Source organism: Thermobia domestica, chromosome 3 (assembly GCF_964235325.1).
Source record: "Thermobia domestica chromosome 3, izTheDome1.hap1.1, whole genome shotgun sequence".
Lineage (NCBI taxonomy): Eukaryota > Metazoa > Arthropoda > Insecta > Zygentoma > Lepismatidae > Thermobia > Thermobia domestica.
The window spans coordinates 72,206,049-72,229,938 of NC_137456.1; the positions used below are offsets into that span (position 1 = coordinate 72,206,049).

The 23,890-nt window shown below is 33.2% G+C and overlaps 1 protein-coding gene across 3 annotated transcripts in view; it reads left to right on the top strand.

Moving 5' to 3' along the window:
• The window catches only part of LOC145680503 (uncharacterized), a 184,621-nt gene that overhangs the window by 118,725 nt on the left and 42,006 nt on the right, over positions 1 to 23,890 (top strand). For all 3 annotated transcript variants that reach the window (XM_081751094.1, XM_081751092.1, XM_081751093.1), the window contains exon 2: positions 15,098 to 15,249. In XM_081751094.1, the coding sequence (XP_081607220.1) occupies positions 15,127 to 15,249 (123 nt within the window). In that variant the 5' untranslated portion in view covers positions 15,098 to 15,126. The remainder of the gene's footprint in view (positions 1 to 15,097; positions 15,250 to 23,890) is intronic.

A 23,890-nucleotide genomic window follows, 5' to 3' on the forward strand; every position in this document is an offset into this window, starting at 1 on the left:
ATGTAACAAGTGTGATTTATTGTATTTTAATCATGTTTCTGTTTTATTTCTTTAAAAAAATGTGCAAGAAACGTTATACTATGACGCTAATTACTACTAGGCTATTAGGTTTACATCACGATTTATTAAGGGTAACTTCTTTTCCAAAATATTAAAGAATTTCGCGATATTGTGTTATAGAAGCTGTTAATTAATTTTTAAAGTACGTGAGAAAGTATAGTTTTTGTTTAATATCAAAGATACATGTATTAATTTTCGTGCATATAAGCATGTAAGTAAAAGTGATACAAAAAGTATAGTTTACGACCTTGGATAGACTTCTTTTCTTCTTCAGTAATTAACAGAAAATGTGTGAGAATGGTTATTTTCTTGTATGAAATCACGCCTTAATTATATGTACCATTAACACCTTGTAAGTAATTTTTCGTTACGTTGTTAGCAAATTGTTATTTTTACATTAGATTTTTAGATTTGAAGTTTAGAATCACCACTGATAAGGAAAATAACATATGCCTTATTAGACTTCCTTCATTACAAGGAAACAAAACATTTAAAAAAGCATTTTCTGCTGGGACGATGTGAAGAATTTTGTATGCAAGTAGTATTTGCTTTATTGTTAGAGTTGTGTACAACATTGTCAGTAATGACTTACGCAGGGGATGGGTCTGGAGGGGCGTATTATTATTATTATTATTATTATTATTATTATTATTATTAATAATAATAATAATAATAATAATAATAATAATAATAATAATAATAATAATTTATTATTTTAGATTTGGGCCTGGAAATGTTTCTTTCACGTTTCTCGATTTTCAAGATTCGTCTTTTAACTCCCAATATTTTCTACTATTTTTCAAGTCATCGATCAGTTGTGTTCTTCTTCTTCCTTTTTCTCGCTTTCCTTCCATCTTTCCTTCTATGGCGGTATGAAGAAGACAATTTCTTCGCAAAATGTGTCCAATCGAATTGGCCTTCCTACGAAGGATCTGCCTAGAAGTGTCCTCTTCTCTCCTATCCGTTTTAAATATCTTCTTTGTGACTCTCTCTGTCCATTTTATCTTCTCCATTTTCCTCCAACGCCACATTTCGAAGCTCTCTGAATACTTCTTCTCTAACTTTCGTAACGTCCAAGTCTCTGAAAACCATACAATCCAATGCTCCATATAGAGCACCTAACCAACTTATTCCTAAGTCCAATGTTGACTTAAGAGTGATCTTTTCTTGTTGAATGATTCTTTGGCTATGGTAATTCTTGACCAGATCTCTTTGGTACAGTACACGTCTCGTGTCAAAATACTTCCCAGATACTTAAAATTATCGAGCTCTTTAAGTCCTCTTTGCTGTACTCTGACCCTTAAGGGCTCGTTTCCATGGGATATTCTCATAATTTTCGACTTTTGATGTTGATTTCTATTCCATATATAGTTTCCCAGTGTTATTTTGCCAATCATCTCTTGTAGCCCTTCTTCGGTTCTAGCTATAATAACTGTATCGTCTACATACCTGATCTTGTTAAAGATCTGACCTCCAAATCTTGAAATCTTCAATTCCCATTAATGCTTCCTTCATTAAACATTCACTGTAAATGTTGGGGTCCGTATACCTCGGAAATCCCAACTTCTTCGGAATTCATAAAAATCGTTAATTATCATTTTTTTCTCGAAAATTACGCATGGTAATTTATCCTCCTTGAATGTCATTTTGTTCATCTCAATATGATCTATCAATTGTTATTTGACTTATGTTTGGACAATATTATACTTAAAGAAAAAGTTAATCATAATTTTTGGCTATGTCTCATTAACCCTTTCGGGATTTATAGTATCGGGGATATATATAATACCATACGTGTGTATTGTTTTAAGAAAGCTTATTTAACATCTATTACTGCAGATTTTTTATTGTTCAGTCATACATGGATTGCGAAACAGATGACATGTGTTTTGAGAAACAGCTCGTCAAGTGGGTGGGGGTCATGGTGTCATCTGTTTGGCCTTCAAGAGTACGACACAAAAGGTTAATTTGTTCTCTCGCAAATGATCTCTAAAAAGTTTTATGGCATCCAAGAACATATATATATGCATATATGTTGTCGACATAATCATCAGAGTAGGCCTATATGTGTATTTTTCAAGTGATTTTGAGATCTGTATGTTAACATAGGGCTGGTCCAGAGGGGTCTAAACTTTTGAAAAAAAGATTTTTCAGAAAAATATCCGTTTTCCTCGAATTCCCCTTTCCAAGTATATGACACAGACATGGGAGTGCTACCGTTTGAAAGGTTGCTTTATTCTGAAGAGAATGAGGTATGAATCAAAACCCTAGGATAAATAGTAATGATGCGATCGCTGCTTGACTAGAAGTCTAAAGTTTACCTTAAAAATCCTCAAATTCTAAAAGTGTTAATCATATTTTTTTTTAAATTGTAGTCTTGTTTATATCATAACGAAAAGCTTGTTGAGGATATACTATAATATTAGTTTTATGTTAATAAGTGGTATGCTTACCAGTGGCGTGCCGTGACTTTTCTCACAGGGGACTAGGTTCGAAGAGAATGTGTGCTGTAGAGTGGAGGTCCTGAGTAATATTGTTGACACCAAATAACACAATTTATATGTTTCTGTAAACGCTTCTTGAACCAAGCCTCTTTCTTTCAAGAAATGGATAATTTCAGTCACAGTTTTATTTGAAAAATCTACGAGTCTGTAAACCTATATTAATTCACTCCGCAAATTGTTAAAATTAAAATTAAAAAAAAACTCCCGTAAATTGATTTAAGGGCCAAAAACAAGCAATCAGGAAATCGAGATTTCAAGCACTGAAAATTCTTTAAATCTAACAACTCAAGAAATTGTAACTCACTGAGATCTTGAAATCACAGTATCAATAATGTCATTGAAGAGACGCACGTATTTAATTTCTGAATCTGTTGAGTCATCTACTTTACGTCTTTTATTAGAAGGTTCCCATTGTCATCCAATTCTACTTTTCTATAAATCTTAAAAAAAGTTTCTTGCATTTCTAAATTGAGATACCATCTTTTGTACTTTCTGGATGCAATATTTCACATCCAAGGTTTTACTTTAAACAATGTTGAATAGTATATCCGTGTGCGAAAAAAAATGACAAAACTTTTAGTAGAAATGCAAAATCGAAATCCTTCAATGATAACTCACACATTTTTTCTTTTTTGTAGTCATGAAAGCTTCGGTGTCGCAATTATCTGAATCTTCTACAATGTTCTCAGAACACCGTAAGAGTTCTATTTGATTTTCATTTACTGCATACACAATTTTGGAATTGTAATTCCATCTTATAGTGGCAACCGTTAAAAATCGCTTAGTTACTTCTGATTCAGCAAGCGCGTTACAGCGTTTCGATGAATATTAAAAGAAATTTGGAATGCCACTTATTCTAAAATATATTTTACATTCCTTGATGTGATTAACAGACTGTGGAACAACGAGATTGAGTCTGTGATGATAGCAGTGATTGAGTGCACTCAAACACCTTTTCACAAAAGAACCGTTCAAATGTCCAGAAAATGTGGCAGCTCCATCCATAGCCTAGTGCTACAAGCTTTTGCTTACAATTAAAATGAGAGAGAATTTGGAAAGCATGTTCACTTAAAGCAGTCACAGTGCAATCACTAGTAACATCTGCAAAACAAATAAATCTTTCATGAAATTGCCGTCTTTCACGTACCGATTGAATGTTGAGAGATCTTTGCAATGTCCGTAGTTTTGTCCAACGTTATTGCTGTAAAAAGTGTATTGTTTGTTTCTGACTTAATTTTATCCAGAATTACTCACCAACACAATTCATAATCTAATTCTGAATTCTGTTTGATGTTCCTTTAAACACTCTCATGCTGTGAAGATGACAAGTCAACATGGGCGCCCGAACGAGAGAGCAGGGTGGGGCCCGGACCTTCCTCTGGTTCACGAAAATGTATAAGTAATATAGCAAACCACGTATATTAAATACCAGAAATACCAGACGCAACAATGGAGATGGGCTCCTCCCTAGAAAATTTTCTTCAGGCTCCCCTGCAAGTCCATTTAGTGTCGTACTTAGTAAGTAACTGAATTACTTCAATATAATTTCCCTAATTGACAGAATCTTCCTGTTTGTTATGACTTCTAAATGACAGCTCTTGTTTAGCCATAAAACAAGAGGAATAAATCAATCGGTTCATTAGTTCCCGGTTTGAATCAACTTCTGCATTGCTTGCTCAATAGAAAATCAATTCTGGTTTCCCGAAAGTTTTCAATTTAGTTATTGTGGACAGGTATGAATAACATTTTTCTTGGCGCAACTTGGGTTTGTGAAAATTGTTCATGTCACAAAAGCCATCATTCTTCCACACGTCCTTTTCTATGTGGAACAGAATACAAGGCCAGCAATACAGTTTGTTTCTTGTCTTACATGCAGTTAACTATTTCGAACAAGCAAAATAATCCGTTTTGATATTATGTATATAATCTTTCATTTTTGTCTAAATGGAAATGCTTGGAGTTGTTCTACCACTAGTTATTATTTGTTGCTTTTCTTGAAAATTAAGGAATCCAAATGATACCATGAATAATGGTCCAGAATACAAAACTGAAACGGCCGATTCCCACCCCTACTGTCCCCTATACCAATTGAAGTAATATCACTGCTTGCGCCATCGCTTTGCTGCAAGGGACTCGGTTTCTCAAACGAGTCCCCTTCCATACCTTATTCTTCGAGTCATTTGCAAAATATATTGATAATCTAAAAAGTTCACACTTCATTAGATCTCTTAAAGTGTTAAGGTTAATACTGTAAATTTAATTGCGTTAAAACTGTTAACTGTAAAAAGCAAACGAGCATTAAATTCGCTTACGACAGAACGCCCGTGCTTAGAGCTTAGACAACATAATATGAGGACTAGCTGGCTGGACCCTGTTCCCTTCCCCGAGAAAAGCCGATTAAAACCCGAGCGTTTCCGATCTCCACTTCGCTGTCGCACCCAGCACACGGGCGCTGACTATAGTTGTGTCAGAACAATTGAAATAGTGTTATTTTACGAAAATAGAGAAATACAAACAATGTTTTCGTTTTCTTTGGTATATATTTATCACAAAATACTTTAATTAAAACGCCAGGGGACTAGCCTAGTCCCCTAGTCCCCTTGACGGCACGCCGCTGATGCTTACCGTACAATATTAAACTTACAGAAAAAAATCTTTTTTTCGAGAATTAATAACTGTTCAGCTCAGTGGCATATATCGATTCAAATATGTCTTAGTTTTGGACAATTTTTCTCTTTAAATGCTGGTAATATTGTAAAATCTATCTTTTTGTTGCAATTAATCGATAAATAAATATAAATTGTATTTAAGAAGTTAAATAATTTTAAATGTGTTATTTTCTTTCTATAGTTTTTCATAGACAGCTATGCTGTCTCTTAGGCAGTGAATAATTTTATATTAAGTTCTTTTCTGTATTTTCTATGAAAATTTTCGTCATAAACTTTAGTTAATTTAAAAACTAAAGTTAACAATTAACTAAAAACGAAGACAATTCGTAAAATGGTTGTAAAGTATGGGTTCGTGTGTACTAATATGTAATGCCTAAAAACTAACATAAGATAATTAATTAGTTTTATTATTATCATTTTTATAGTTTTAATATACCTACAGTATATGCTAAGATAAATAATAATATGCTTTGCATATATATTACACTATAAAAATTAAATTAAATTATTTAATTAGTTTAATTTTTAAGCATAACTTGCTAGAGCCAACGTACTTATAGTTATTCAATCATTTTATGAATTGTCTTTGCTTTTAGTTAATTAATATCTTTAGTTTTAATTTTTGTGATAAAAAATTTACGGTAATTAATAGTACGCCTAAATATAGAAAAATTATTCATTGCCTATTAGACTTTGCAACTGTTTATGGAAAACTAAAGAAATTAAATACATTTCAAATAACTACATTTTTATATACAACTTATGTCATGTAAATTGTCAGCGTTTCTAAGTGGTATTGCATCGCAGTTTGCTACACACAATGTCACGCTATTGCGATGTAAATGAAAAATTCAATCGCAAAATGATGCATCTACGATCGTAATTTATTACCGAAGTGAGTTATTTTTACAACAAAACAACTTGGGTTTAATATACATTTTTTATCATGATAGAAGGATTCTTTTTTGATCTAATATAGTTGTGATAAATCTTTCCTCGAAAACTACGTTTCGCTTTATGTTATTCTTTGGTTCTGAATAGACTAGGCACCATGGGCTCCATTCCGTACTAGTTCGCTTCAACGCAACGTAAAATTTGCGTTTCACTTTGCGATAGTCTGCATTGCAGTTACAATTACTTCCTTGTAACATTATTTGTGTTGCGTTACTATCCGCTAATTTTGCGAAGACCTTTAGGAAATGAGGCTCCACATTGTTGGGGACTGGCAATAGAATTGACGACAAAGAGAGAAGTACACTTTACCACTTTATAGTATAGGCCATGGAAAACAGCGCGTCAATGGTCTTTCGAAATCTCAGCTTACTTTTTTGAAAATTAATTAACTAGCGAAAGAACTTAACTTTAACATCACTTATTTTTTCTGTCCTTCTGTTGTTTCAAGCCCTGGTTTAAGTAGTAGTACACAAGTGACACATCTGCATAATTGAAGCGCCTAGTATCAAAATCCGCGACATCCATTTCGCTAAGTTTCGAGTAATCCCGCAAAACGTGAAGTGAAGCTCCATATACACGTGTACAAAAGAGTCCCATATTTGAACTAGTTTTTTAGTATGAAATATTAAGCTTTTAAACAAAATACTGTTTCCATGGAATTCCTTTAGATCAAACGTATAACAAGCAATATATAACTCAATTTCGGTTCAAAAAAACGAAAAAACTTGCGGCTTTTGATACTAGGCGCCTCAATTCTTTCACAGCATTGACTCAGAAACATTCTTTTGCTATTTCCTCTGTTTTCTATCTCTCTCTCTCTCTCTGAAATGGCAAAAGAAAAGTTGTGGTTGGTTTACAAGTTCTATGAAAAATGGACAAACACTTGATATGAACATCATTTCGTTATAATATTAAGTTATGTTAATGTCATATATATATATATATATATATATATATATATATATATATATATATATATATATATATATATATATATATATATATATATATATTCGTGGGCTACGTCATACCAGTTTCAATGCTATACAAAAATTACAAATTGCGATGCAAATTTAATTTTAAAATAGTAAATTATTTTGCAAATGGCTACCCAAAATTCAAAATCTAGAAAAATTGATTAAACTATGCCGCGCTGAACCCTTGAAATTGGATAAATGTAGAAAAGCTTCACCAAGCATATAGGGCCTACGTGTAAAATAAACCTTATTCAAAGCGTTACAAAAGAACGTGAGTTAACAAGCTTTGAAATTTCGACACTTCTCTAATATATGTATGCAGGGTGTTTTAAAATGACATCGACAACGTTTTGAAGGTTATTCCTGATACCAAGATAAGACAAAAGGTATAGATCAACCTGGGTGCAGAAATCCGTCATTTCGGAGTTATAGTCTGCCAGAAACCTGAGAAAATGAACTTAAAAGGTCCATAGCTCCATAACTATGGGACATACCGTAGTCGGGTCAAGACTTCACTTAGAAACTAGTATGTTCCCTATTCAAATTTCCATGTTTCAGAATCCTGTGGTTCTTCAAATTATATGCCGGTAGCCAAAATCCCTCAATAAAAATTGTTGCGTGAGTACCACAGGATTCTGAAACAAGGATATTTGGATAGGGCACATATTAGTTCCTAAGTGAACTTTTGACCCGACTACGTTAGATCGTATGGTATTGGAGCTATGGACCGTTAAAGTTCATTTTTTCATGTTTTCTGCAGCCTGTAACTCCAAGATGACAGATTTCTGGACATAGTTTGGTCTATATTTTTTGTCTTATCTTGGTGTCAGGAATCATCTCCCAAACGTTGTCAGTGTTGTTTTGAAGCACCCTGTATATACTGAGTGTATGAGTGACTCGGGGGCAGACAATAGTAAGCCCCACTTCCGATGAAATTGAGTTGTTAGATGTGGGTTGGTATTGAACCACAGAATAGTATGTAGACAGTTTAATTTCGAAAACTTACCTGCAGATAGCAGGGGAAGCTTGTTTGGTATGTGTCATTACGTTGCATTCCATGGGATGTTGATTATTTTTTTTTTAAGTTTACTCGAAAATTAAAAAATGTGACATACCATTGTCTTTCCCCAAGTCGCTCATATATAAGGAGATTTTACATTATTGTTTTCAATAAATTGAGAAAATAACTGCATAATTTATGTATATTTTAAAGTGTAAAAATATATTTGTTGGAAATAGGATTGGGTAATAAGTGTTTAGAAATATGTAAATGTCCGTTATATAGCTAAAGAAACAGTCTGTGCAAATAAGATTTAGAATTATGATGAATGTATAAGTTGATGTGTGCGATATGAATAAGTATGAAGAGATTGTCCATATTAAATATGTAATAGCTGTGGAGTGACAAAGCTGAATTGTGATAAGTAAAGAGTGCACTGGGCACAGATTAATAATAAAGAGGTATAGAAGAACTCAAGTATTCATTGTATATATAATAAGATGGAATATAGTTGCTAAGAGGTTTACACATACATAAATTATTGCATCCTTTGGCTCTGGTTTAATATTTGGTGCAGGGAATACATTGGTTGTTTTTTAAGTACTAACAATTGGCGCAGTCGATTTTGAACAACGCTTCCGAATTGAAATATTATGGCAACTTTTTCAGGTTATTATAAGCAAGAATACGGTAGAAGTGGTGAAAGAAAAAAGCGAAAAAGTTAAAGAGAATATTATGGAAGAAGAAAAGGAAGAACCAACAGGGAAAGAAGCAAGCAAAAAAGTTGAAGAGGATAATATAGAAGAAGAAAAAGAAAAAACAGAACTTGTAGTACAGAACAATTGTAAATGTAAGGCAACTGGACCTGAACGGTCGTGCCCATGAAGAAGGTGTCCAATTGGAGGCCGAAATGAAATGAAATGAATTGTAAATGTAAAGTCGAATGGATGCAATTGTTGGCAGAGGAATTTAAAAAGAGAAATAATGACCTTGAACAACTTAAAAAGCGGAATGAAATATTTGAGAAGTTAGTTCTTGGGGAGTTGAAAAAACGTGAGGAAATATTAGAGCAAGTGCAAGTAGAGATAGGAAAAATAAAGAAAAAACTGGAGGTAAATGCATTGAAGGTTGAGAATTTGGATAATAAAGTAGCAACCTGGTATATGCATTTGGATAATAGATTGAAAGAGGCTTCCAGGTCATTAGAGTGTTGATTCATTGTTAGATAGACTGTGGAGAAGGTTTCGTAAAAATATTGACTCATTAGTTTGTTAGGTTAGGTTGAATACCGGTACTATTGATTTTGTAATTAGAGTTAGATATAGATTGACTTTATGATGGACGTTATAGTCATTGGATTATTTTGTTTTATTAGAGTAGATTCTTCTTTTGTACAGGGGGGAGAATTGTTGGAAATAGGATTGGGTAATAAGTGTTTAGAAATATGTAAATGTCCGTTATATAGCTAAAGAAACAGTCTGTGCAAATAAGATTTAGAATTATGATGAATGTATAAGTTGATGTGTGCGATATGAATAAGTATGAAGAGATTGTCCATATTAAATATGTAATAGCTGTGGAGTGACAAAGCTGAATTGTGATAAGTAAAGAGTGCACTGGGCACAGATTAATAATAAAGAGGTATAGAAGAACTCAAGTATTCATTGTATATATAATAAGATGGAATATAGTTGCTAAGAGGTTTACACATACATAAATTATTGCATCCTTTGGCTCTGGTTTAATATTTGGTGCAGGGAATACATTGGTTGTTTTTTAAGTACTAACAATATTCATAATCGACTATCAATTTCCTATTGCGCTTATCAAGCGATGTAATAAGATTCGGAGGAGTCCACTACGACACTTCATTTCCTGTCAGATAATTCCTTTAATTGTGACTCATATCGATAAAGTAATAGAATTTCCTTTCTTGACGATATGAGATATTTCCTTTCTTAATGCAGAAATCGTTGCTACTTTTTAAAAAGAAAAACTAATTTTAAAATTTTGATTGAGTGACAGAAATTTCTCGCAAAGAATGGATAAACTATAAGGTATTGCTAGTACAAAAACTAGAGAGATTGTACTAGTTACTATCTAAAATTTAATGTCTACTCCTGTTATGCACTTCAAATGACACTCATCTTCCTATGCAACTTAGGAGAACATATTTGACCTCGAACCCAAAGAAATGAGTAGAACATGGAAACATACCTAATTTCCCATCCTTGAAAAGCAGCATTTATTCACCAAGATCATGTCTTATTTTGGGTCCTTTAAGATGTGATTTTGGCTGTTTAGTTATGAAAAAAAATGACTGCCGCAGGAACATAGGCTATTATAGGAACCCACTCAAAGCAAGGAGACAGAGTTGGCTCTCGAAAGATATATCGTTGGGTGCGGGCAATGCATCGATACACCGTGCAGTTAAAATGCCTACTTTTATTCCACAATGTAGCTACGAATAGTGCTGCCAACAAGATAAGAAATAAGGTCTTGTCTTGTAACATTTTGTCGAATTTTCGTCTCGTCTCGTCTCGATTCCCGAAAAATCCTTTCTACTGTTGTCTCGGTTTTCGGAAAACTTTTCTCGTCTCGTCTTGTCTCGTTTTCTAAATTTATATAGAACATTTATTATTTTATTTTCTTGTTAGTTTCATCTAGAAGCTATTAGAATCCTTCTGCGTCACAAGAGGTCCACGGAGAATGTGATATAACAGCCAGTGGCGGCGGTTGGATGTTAAAAGTGGGGGGCAAGACATGATCTGAATATTTGCATATAAATGTTAGTTTTCCTAGTTGTTTCTAACATTTTGTATGACGAAAGGTTGTATAACTAATAGGATACTATCTTTTTTAATTAAATACCGTATATCGTATTTCATATTTTATTAAGTAAATTGGCAATAGCAACGCAAGTAGATATTAGCCCTTTGTACTCTTAAACAACAAAAGTGTAAGAAGAGATTTGATTCCTTGCTCATGAACATCTTAAAATTGTCTGGAAAACTGTGTGATGAGATTATTGAATAACATTTGCAAAACAAATAAATAGAAAGGACAATATTAATCATAATAATGAATAATTATGCTTGTTCTGAAAATCAGGGATTAATGGACAACTTAATTTTTAATTCCACACATGTATTAAATATATGTTATTACTCTCAGAAAATGAAAGACAGTGAATACTACAAGCATATGCTACGACATTTAAAGAAATATTTACTTTTGCAACTTCCCGAAACATGTTCGTTCCCATTAGGTGCAGTTTTCACTTTCTTGGGGCACATCAAAACACAAGAATACTTAGAATCACTCCATACTCCAGTTATACAAAATAGCCCCAATACCTAGAATTATGTTGAATTCACTAAATTTAATTGTATATACACTCGTACACCCCTAACACACCACTTCACTCGTATATTACACTACAAAACAATTGAAGAGGTAGAAGTTGTTTCTTATTACGCTTTTGTTTTCCTTATTTTAGAAAGAAGAAAAGACATTTTAGGAACTGTCAATTTTTGTTCAATTGAAGAATAACTTGTGGAAATTTTTTTTCCCGAAATGTTCTCTCAATTAGTTTCAAAGTGGCTGACTAATATATCGAGCCCTTGTGAGAATTGAAAGTATGCTGAAATTGTTGTGCTCCAATAGGTAAATTTTGGGTTATATTCAGTGGCAACTAAAACGCAATTCCTGTAGTTTTCTTTACTCCATGGGAAGACAATCAATACATACTCACGGAACGGCAAATATATGTGGCACCATTTTTGCTATGAACCAGTAATACATACAAAAACTTTGGATTTCTAAATGAAACTATATACATTAGTGGATTACTTCAAAAAAGTGCGGGGGCAACTGCCCCCCTTTAACCCCCCTAATCGCCGCCCATGATAACAGCATTAAACCATATTTATTATTGAAATGTATTATGAAATGACTTTCATATCTTGACTTTCATATCTCTTCATCATGTTCGTACAGGCGTGTTTAAGATCTAAGACTTGGGTGAACTAGTGTTGTCCACGAGACTCAAGAAATTTCTCGTCTCATTGAGAATGCTAACTATAAATAAACCTTTTCCCACAAGGTATGACTTTGTCTGATTACTTCCCAAATATGAAGAAACATTTGCGGAGGTCATTAATGTGGTGGAAGTCTCGAAGTCCACAGATTTTTATGCAAATGATATTAACAGATTGATCCATAGATGTGAGAAATGTAATTCAATACGAGGTGAATATGTAGAAAAGATAGCATCTGTGGACCAAATTACAGATGGCTAGATCATATCTATCATGTGATGCTTAAAAAAAAACTTTCTGGCCTTTCCACTTTTCGAAGCTTCCAGTGGGAACTTTCGGAATTGGACTTGCAGACGAATTGACTCCAATTTTAAGAAAATGTTTCAGGGCAAATTTCGTCAACAAATATATGTGCACTTTAGGACAGTGTATCTCATTTTGAAAGATATGAATCTTTGAAGACGTCAGGAATAACGCACAGTAAAATCACGTATAAGACTATATTAATGAAAGGTTTGTAGAGTTTACCCTTAGTTTGCACGATTTACTGATAATTTTGCAGGGTTTATAGTAAAGTTTGCTGAATTTACAAAGGGTTGTTAGGAGAATAAGTTGAGCACTTAAGTTAACAATATTTAGTATTAGAATGAGTAAATTGACCAAGATGCTGACAGATTAATAAGTTGATTTTTGTATTTACGGTACTCGTGTGAGTATCATCCATAATTAATTTTTAGCTTGTAGGTTTATTTTTTAAAAAAAAAAGAAATACTGGAATCAAAGTTTTGAACAGAACAAACAAACAAGTGAGAGAAGTATATAATGTGTAATATCAAAACAAGAAGAGAGTGAATCATAAAATTAATACTGAGGGGAATTTCCAAAATTTACAAAATTAAATTGGAATGATCTGGCAACTGTGTCGATGAACTCTTGGACTCATATTGAATAAAGTGAACTAAAAGAAGAAAAGTATGTTTCTTGAGATTAATAAATGTAGTTTCGTGTATTCATGTACTTTTTTCTACTTTGCAATATTTCGTTAAGATATCCTCCACTTCTCGAAGTAATCACCTTCCGCTTTTATTATCTTCGTAGCGGAATGATGTCTGTCTCCGCTATTCAGTGGTCACGTTTTCATCCAATTCATATTTATATGACATGCAACTTAAATGAAATACTATTGTTATTTTGTCTCGGTTAACAGTATACATGTTATAAAGTCTCTTTTTGAACATAAAAAAGCTAGTTTTACGTATGCTCTTTGCATCAAAAGCAAACTTACATTGCATGGATTGCGTGGAGAACCTTTGCATTTCGTAGGATAAGATATGCATTAATGGGTACTCCTCACTGGCGTAATTAAGACGTAGGTAAAATAGCATAAAAATATTTAAGAGATGTATTTAAATGTCATGATCAGAAATAAATTCAGTTTCTTATGTTTCATTTTGAACTGAAACACTTTCCGTTTAAGCTACCTTCTGTCACATTGAATAAAGTTAATGTTTCCATACTTTAAGTTCGAGTTTTCGTATTTTGTGTCCTTATGAAACACTGAAGTATTGAGCCTACTATTAATGTGGACTTTGAACCACGTCCAGTGCTTGTATTTGATTACTGTAATCCAATATCAACTTTCACAGTACAAGTCTCCATATCATTTATCCTGGAGAACAGGAGGACCACGCCACCGCCTCTTGTAAAATTCCGATTTCACTTAAAACAAACAAATAAATAAATAAATAAACTTCGAATTTCCTCCAGACCACTTGGTTCAGATCAAATTCTGGTGCTTCTCATAAATCGTCAAAATATTCTCTTCCTTTAATAATTCGATCTTCTTTTTCAAATATGAAGGTCCTGTTCACAAGGAAGCCAAAATAAATGAAACACTGAAATCTAAAATTAGTTCAAATCTAGGTTGTATATACCTCTCCAAGCTTTCTTAATGATCTTATTACGAATGCCAAAATAAGACTGCTTATAGTAGATACAAATCCAGAATGGCGAAGCATAGATGAATTACGATAGGGTTAAAGTTTTTAAGGGAAAAGTTTGTAACCTTACAATTGAATAACCTTATCAAAATGCATTTCCATGTTGTTTCCTTTCTATTATGCGGATAATGCGAGTTTAACATATTACGTTATCAGGTTATCTAAATAGAAAGAAAGGTATAAGTATGACTATAAATGATGAAATTCCTAGACTATGACTAAAATATTTAAAAAGTTACCTATTATTTTATATGTATCATATTTGATACACCAAAATATCCGGCTCTCGAATATTCAATTCAAAATAATTTTCGACCTTCAATCTATGCGCAATGCTTGCTTGTTTACCTCACAATTATACTGTCTTTATGACGTATTACGAATAAATAATATAATATAATATAATATAATATAATATAATATAATATAATATAATATAATATAATATAATATAATATAATATAATATAATATAATATAATATAATTATTCGGAGAATTGTACATTGTCCTCAAAATCGAAGTTATAGATTTTGAAACTCCACGACCAAACCACAGAACACGACGAATGTACGATAATGTGAAAAATTTGTGTGCACATTGGAAGCAATCATATATTATTTTTAAAGAAAGGAGATTCATTTCCTTACCACTTTATACAATTCTGCCTCAAAGTAAATGAAAGCTAATGTATGTCTCGTGCAAAATTCAAATTCAATATTCAGCACAGATCCTTATGAAACAGATTTTATAGCACGGAAAAAATATATATGCTTTAAACTGCAATATCCGCTCCTACTTATAATTACATTAATTTCACATATGTAAAATGTAGTTAGTTTTTGTTGATATTTGTATTAACTTCAAATTCCTTATCTTTTTTTTTTCTTAACAGCTCGAGAACAGTGTGCAAGAGGAGACCCCATGAAACTCCACGACCAAACCACAGAACACGACGGCATCCCAAAGATGGCTACGCTGGACGGGGCGTACCGTCGAGCAGAGACGGTCAAAATGGAAGGGTACCTCGAGAAAAGAGGACGACTGGTTAGTAACAATGATAATTATTTAAATCTTAACAAACGAATAAAGTTTAGATTTTTAAATTTGAGAGATTATTTTGTGATAGGCCCTATAGTGAATCACTTCTCAACTTTTAAGGTGTTCGTTTATGAACTGTGGCATCAGGCACTTATGCAGAACTTTGTTTGGGAGGATTCCAAAGCTTTTAGGAGGGTCCAAATTCAATGTGAGGATAAATTTTATTAAAATTTGAACAATCACCCCTAAAATTAGACTAAATTTACAGAAAAGTCATGAATTCGAGAGGGATTCGGACTTCCAGGACACATCTCCTGCATACGACCCTATGTAGCATAACAACCATATTAAGAAAAAAAAAACTTTTTGTTTTTATTATCAATCATTATATGCTCCACATTTTAATTAAAATTGTAACGAATGACTATCAAAAGCTCTGCCAAATGTCAATTTATCACTAATTACAAGGATGACTAACACAAGGAATAGGTTGATACAACAATAATAACAAGCGCTAATCGTTATTATTATTTATCGAAATTTTAATATCATTCTATTTATAAAATCAATCGTATTTCTCCTGCTACGTATTCCTTGTAATTTACAATGCCAGAGAAACATTGTAATGTTACTGTACAGTAAATGTTCATTGCATGTTTTTTCTTCTTGTTTGATATAAAAGAACTGAGGGAATTATGAAATGCCATTTTATTCACACTCAAATAACTTTGTACGGTTTCGTGCGAAATACCTTCTTTTTACATATGCTTACGAGGAATTTTGTGGTATCTAATGTTAGAACTTTCAATAACAAATAGCCCAATATTGGAAGGTGAGAAAGAACAGTAGGTCTACGGATGGAGTTCCAAAGAACGTACAAAAAAGAGATCGTTTTCAGAAACGATTTGAGCGGAAAGAAAGCGTAAACTATTTAAGCCCAATCACTACGAGAATCTAGAAATGTCTGCTCTCTTCAATGCTGAGCTTTTAGTGACGCTTCTCTCTATTTGGAACACTTCTATTCCTCTATATGTTTAAATGTTCCACTTCCTGAACATTTGGAAATGTCCAGCGTTCATCACAAATGTCTTACATCTAGTGGGCAATATTACAAATGAAATCAGAGAAGCATATAAACATGGTTAATGTTAAAAGAATGCGTAGAATGTAGTTAAAAGCCCTTTTTAATGGTTTAATGCCAATGCTAATTATCATCACCTAAATAAAATAAAAAAGAAACGAAAAATTACATGTTACCTAATTATACAATGTTGTGCCTCTTCGTGCAACCATAATTAACACCTTTCACCAACACATATAATTAGGAAACTATAACATTGTGATTTTGTAGTGTCTCATCAAAAACAAAATAATATGGACTACTAAACATTAACAAGCTCTACTCCAAATTTCAATGTTCCTGCGCTATTAGAACTATTGTATCATAAAAACAACATTTCATTAAGAATATTCAATGAATGCCTCAGCGGTAGAGAGTTCACTTTTTGTGTGTGAAGTCCAGTTGTGGCTCTAGAATTTTACAGCAGGGAAGTCACATTAGCAATGCCGGTGAAACTGGCTTTGCGCGCGCACACACACACACACACACACACACGTGTGCAAAATCATCTCCTGGTTCCAATACCTTCAATGATGTTTTATTTTGAAGGCATTCTTTAAATTGTCATATTAGATATGAATATTACCGGGAAAATGTGCCATTCTACACCCATGGAATTAATAAGCTTACTCCCGATCCCCCAATGAGCATCTTAATGAGACGGCAACATTATACTTGCAAAGTTCGGCAACGGTATAGCGTGTCTTGGGAACCTAACACAACTAATTCGAAATTTAGAGGGAATTCGTACTCCTGAACGTTGAACATTGAAACTTCATCAAAAAAAAAAAAAAAACACGTACGAAACATTTATCAAAGCTTTCGGTCTTTTTCTGTTATAAAACTATTATAAATATTAGCTGCAGAATCCTAATATTTACATTGTGTTCTCTTTGCTCTATAGACATAGATCTCTAATATACGTTTTCGTGACATAGGATTTTAGCTCATTGCAGGTGATAAAGAAAATGTGTTTCCTTTCATTAGTATAAAGTTTAGTAACGAATAATTAAAATAGTATAATGCAGATGATTCCGCCATAAACTCTTGATAGCAATATCTCCGACGGACATCGCAGTCCCCTGGATGCATCTGCACTTGAATTGGCTGACAAGTTTGATATTATGATGCTTTGTCTTCCCTCCTATTATAGCCATTGCGACCACTTGATGTGAGCTGTTTCAAACCTCTCAAAGTAACATGGAATGAAGCTATAGACACTTTTCGACTAGTGTATCCTGGGAAATCATTAAACAAGCAACAGTTTCTTAGGCTTTTTGCTCGAGCATAGTACAGGGACGCAATTCCTCAAAATGTTGTTTCAGGATTTAGGGCAACAGGAATCAGTCCCTATGATCCTAACGTGTTCTTAGAAACTGCCTTTGCCCCTATCCTAATCTCCGAAAGATCAGATGTCCCCAAGCATGTAGCTGATAATGAACTTCGTGATTCCACTTCAGAGAAAGATAAACATCCAACTCCGACAGATTCCCCACCCCAGAATCTTATACATGATAAACATCAAGGATCGCTGCAAACTCCAGATGGTAACGTCTCGTCTCAAAAGAATGTGGCTAAAATTTTGTCAACACCTAAAATTGAGCGTCCAAATATTCGCAGAAAATCATTTAACAACAAGGCAGTTGTTCTGAGACGGAAATTGTTGATAGCATTTGAAGTAGCTTCCAATATCGCCGTTTGGCTTATTGTAACAAAACCATTAATAAACTGTAACTAGTTTCTCATATTGAAAATTCAGCTGGTGGTCATTGCACTACAAGGTCCAGGTAGTTGATGTAGACTTTATTTTTTTATTTTTTTTATTTTTATTTTATTTTATTTTATTTTATTTTATTTTATTATTTTTTTTTTTTTTGAAGATGAATGACTTATTTCCAATATTCCAAATTGTTGATGATCACTGGCGTCTCTGTCGTGTAAAATTTGGGGGGGGACATCAAAGAAATTGATTTAAATGATACTTCCTAGTCCAACCTATTTATTATCTTCGATTCCATTTTTACCCTTCTGCTTATCTTCACGGATCCCCTGAGGTATGTCAAGAACTCTGTTATAATCGTTTCACAGTCTGAATATTATATTCCAAATAAAAAAATATTATTATTTATATGTTATTCTATCGTTAGTAAATAATTAAATTAGAATAACATATTGAATATTTTGTACTTCAAAATATTGGGAGGACGTGTCCCCCTCGTCCCCCCCCTCCGCCAGAGATGCCCGTGGTGGTGATATTCGCCTCAGTTCCCTATGCAAAAAACAAACTTCTTAAATAAGCAAGCAAATGAGCCCTAACAGAAACCGAACAGATAAAATAGTGGTAAAGTAATAGGAAAAACAAAATTGATAAAGCCTAAGATCGGATGTTAGAATCTGCGCCAGGAAGGACGGTTTACTCTTCAGTAAAATTAGGAAATAAGTTTTAAAAAAACAGTAACGTATGAAACAAATCAGAAAAAAATACAACATTGAAATAGTGATCGAGTGACATCGTATACACCAAGGCAGCGTTTCCCAACCTTTTTCAACTTGCGGCACACTACGGATGTAACTTAAATTCTCGCGGCACACTACGGATGTAACTTAAATTCTCGCGGCACACTACGGGTGTAACTTAAATCCCCGCGGCACACTCATAGATATTATTATTATTATTAGTAGTAGTAGTAGTAGTAAATAGAAAATACCGTCGTATTTTTTTCTGTGATTACTGACCACTTTCTCACAGAGAAAAAAGCTCGATCACTGGTTTTCCCCCATCGTAAATCATTATATTTATTTTTCATTCTAATTCAAAAATAGAAAACAATTCCAATGAAATATAGGACTCAGGCTTTTAAAAATAAACTTACTTTTTGAAGACTGTATCCAACCTTTCACTAAGGAAGATCACTAAATAACAAACGAACAAACAAATCACTTGTACTTTTAAAACAGATGGAGGTAATTTGTATGAGTGTTTGGTTTGTCGAAAGGATAGAATGAGATTTTAAAATTTCAAGTTACGAAATAACCTGTAACAATAAAGAAGTAATAATGGTCATAACAATGATAATAAATATTTTTTTTTGAACATTAAAAATGTACAGACAGGTAACACAGTGTGAAACTTATAATTAATTAACATGGTTATTATACGTTACAATTTTAAAATATTAATAAAATTATGTTTTCGAAATAGTCTGTGTAGTAGTAATGTATGTATATTACAATTATACACATTAATATATTAAAATTACAGTATTTTTTCCATTGTAGAGGTTCATAGTAATGTGAAACAAAAATACACATTTTTCCTGTTTTGTAATTTGGTTGCTATATAATTAATAATTTTGTTTTCATTTCCTCGCGGCACACCAGTGTGCCGCGGCACACCGGTTGGGAAACGCTGCACCAAGGCATACTTCACTTCATGCAAAAATATAGCTTCTGTGAAACAATAGCTTTTAGCATTTGTCAAATTTTTGCAGAAATTTTGACCCTTGAATGCATTTTTTGTTCCATATATATATATATATATATATATATATATATATATATATATATATGAGGGTCGTTCAGAAAGTAAAGAACGTTTTAGCATTATTAAATAAAAACAAAAGATATCAACACAAAACTTCATTTACAAAGCCACAGGACTCTACTTTGCTTTTCTATATAATCGCCATAGTTGTAGATATACTTCTTATAATGTGGGACCAGTTTTTTAATGCCGATATTATACTCATCTGTCGCCAAAGATTTCAACCAGGCTGTCAGTGCTTGCTTGAGTTCTTCATCGTTTGCGAACTGTTTTCCAACCAAAAGTGTCGGGAATAAGTGAGAATCACTTGGTACCAAGTCAGGACTATAAGAAGGATGACAAAAGATTTTCCCTTCAGTTCTTCCGTAACAAGTGATTGCCTCCCACTCCAATTTTCATCATGCACGCTGATTCTTTCTTGATTAAACATAATGCAGCATTTCCTCAGTGATGACTCGTTCATTGCACTATCGCCATAAACACTCTTTATTTGCCTATAAATTTCAACAGGCTTAACTTTTTTGCGCCTTCAGAAAACGAATGACACTCCGTACTTCACATTTGGCGGGATTTTCGATTGGCGCCGCCATTTTGAATCGCTGTAAAAACAAGTAGCGTGGCCGCACAGCATTGAGACTCGGCTCACACTTAAGATGAAGGAAGGAGCTACTGCCACGCACGCGATCGCAGTGGTAGGGGGTCGGAGCCGCGCCTGATACGCAATCGTTCCTTACTTTCTGAACGACCCTCGTATATATATATATATATATATATATATATATATATGGTTTGATGTGTATTGTAAAAGACTTTCGATTGAAGCGAAATGTTTTTGTACTAAGCAATCAAACTTCAAAATAATAAATAAGGATTTTATGTAGTATAAATAGAGACTGATTATTTTGCATATATATTGTAATTATTTGGAATTAATTATATGATTTAAATCATGAGGGACGTGCTGAAGCATGTCTTTATTTTACGTAAATGAAAAATATTAATATCAAATTTCATGTATTTCGTATTTCCCAACGTATTTCGAGATATGTCAATTCAATTTTAACAGATGTAACCTCCTTATTTTATCTTCTCGCCTTTTTTCCTTCTCTTCTACATAGAGCAAATATCAAAAAGCGGTAAAACACGGATCTAATAATTTTAAATGAGAAGTTCAAATACCGAGTTTCATGTTTCTAACCGTAAGAGATTCCGAGATATGGACTTTTTATTATAATAATTGTAATTCCCACCCCTTTTTCTTTCTTGCCTCCTTTTCTTCTCTTCTAGTTAAATATCAAAAAACGCTGCAAGACGTGTCTCATTATTTTAAATGAGAGGTTCATATACCAAATTTCACGTCTCTAACATTCAGAGATTCCGAAATATGGGCATTTTATTATAATAATTACCACCCCCTCCACTCTTTCCCCTACTTCTATGACGAATTCCAAAAAACCCTTCCTTAGTCGGACCTTACATAACAAATCCTATGCCATGTCCAAATTCCTAGCGATTTGATCTGGGTGTTGATCAATCAGTCAGGACTTCTTTTACATATAGCGATATATGTTTATCGCCATTTTATTTACTTTTTAATATGATTTTATTCAATTCTGTAGACACATATGTTGCACACGAGTAGCATAAAACATATAAAATGAAAAACAGAAGACATTAGAAGCAGGCCCGTATCCACGGAGGGCTAGGGGCCCGGGCCCCCTTAAACTTTGGCTGGCCCCCCTAAAAGTTTCACGGTAGGCTTACAAATGAACTATAATATGAACGATAATATGACTATAATATAATATAACAAATGAACTATATATGGTGATGAAGTATAATATGATTGAGTCGGGCCCCCCCCAACTTCTACCGGGTCCCCGCAAATTTTTAGGCTGGCTACGGGCCTGGTTACAAGTGTTTCAGTTTAATGTTCTACGATTATGCCGTTTAAGCTAAGGGAGACGAATGATTAAGACAAATGAACGATGATATAATAAGTGATGGAATGAGAATGTGGGAGGACACGGGAGTAACCCGATAATACCCACGGACACGTTGTTGTCCACCACAAATGTACTTTGAGGGATCGAACCAAGTGCCCCACACACTAGAGGTAAACACTCTACCACTGCGCCACCGTGTCCTCAGAAGACACTAGAGAATCAAGTATTAGAGAAACCAATAAAAATGGTGAGAAAACAACTTGTTAAAGTAATAATCTATTATTAAATAAGTAACTAAAGAAAAAGCTAAATAAGTAACTCGAGGAAAAGTTGTTTGATTAATGTCAGATAAGTCATTTTCACTATACCCATAATTCCTTATAAACAGTAATAATAATTATTAATTTGATGGTTGTGCAATTCTGCAGAATATGGTTTGTGATATAATTATGCATTCATTACTTGTTTCACTTTCACTTTTATTTTGTTTTAAAGCAGAAAATCTTTGACTCGGAACGATCGTAACCCAAGACTTGAGTTCCCAGATATTTAGACTTAAAAATAAAAAAAAATCTATGAAAACACAGTGAAGATATTGTTATACATTTGCTTTTTGCTGAATTAAATATAATGTGTCAACATTCGCCAAAAGTGAGTGGCAAAGAGTAGATTATTCTTATTATAAAAGCTGTATCATTTTAGAAATATCGCACAAATTATATTAACTTATGTTTTGGAGAAAATATGGACTTTCAGAAAATTGAAACGGGGATAGATGTAGCTAAAGCGGGACATCTGGAAGCCTCTACTCAAGACGTTAAGTTAGAAATTAATTTTCCTTACAAGAAGATCAGAAATATTATTAAGCAACTTTCCCCTAACAGAAAAGTAAATTTTCATCAATTAGGAGCAAAGTAGGAGTGACACTACCAATGGACAAGATGAGGTAATTTGTTCTCTTAGAATTGACTCAATGTTTTACTCAGGATCGATAATATAAGTAGATAAAGTAAACACGATGTCTTATTCCTGAACTAAAAGTCAAACACATTCTTCTGTCGAATAACAATTAATTTGAACGTATGCAGGATGAATACGAGAAAATATACACACGGTATATTACATCAGCACACGCTGGAAACATGATAGATTAAACACAAATTCAAGAAGTAAACAAGTGAGTTTCGTTTCACAGTTGTAAAACAATAGTGGACTTCCAAACTATGAGAATTCAATATTGAAACAAATCAATAACGTCAGGCTGCAATACAGGGATAATGAGAGATGAAACCTATTAAGCAGAAAATTTTCTACCACTTCGCATTTTAGGCTTAGTGAAGGAGATGAAATTTATTTTTGGGGCGCTGAATCAATTCCGAAAATTTTCTTCTCGATATCTCTTACCGTTTCTGTTCTTTGGGATCAATATTGAAACTAGAAATGCTAGTAAACTTCTACCACTTTCAGTTTTGCTAGAGTGTTATGGGTGGAAATGATATATTTTCTTGAGATGCTGGATCGAATCCAAGAAACCTCTTGACGCTATACATTACCATTTTGGCTGTACTGCGATCCACATTGAAACCGGAAGTGCTAGTAGATCTATACCACTTAACGTTTTAGTGGAGTAATGCTGATGGACATGGTATATTTTCTTAGGACGCTGAATTGATTTTTAAAACCACTTGTCGCTATCTATTACCGTTTACTCGTATTTTTATGGCGATCAATGTTGAAATCTGAAATACTACTAAATGGTTACAACTTGGGGTTTTAGTAGAGTAATATAGATGAGACGGTGCCCTTTCTTGAGACATTAAATCGATTCCAAAAAAATCCCTCTTGTAACAATATATATATATATATATATATATATATATATATATATATATATATATATATATATATATATATATATATACGTTGAAACCGGAAATGGTTGAATAGAGGGTTAACGGAGGATATTAAATCTATTCTTGGGACGCTAAATCGATTACAAAGGAACGCTTCTCGATATATTTTAAGGTATTTGCACTG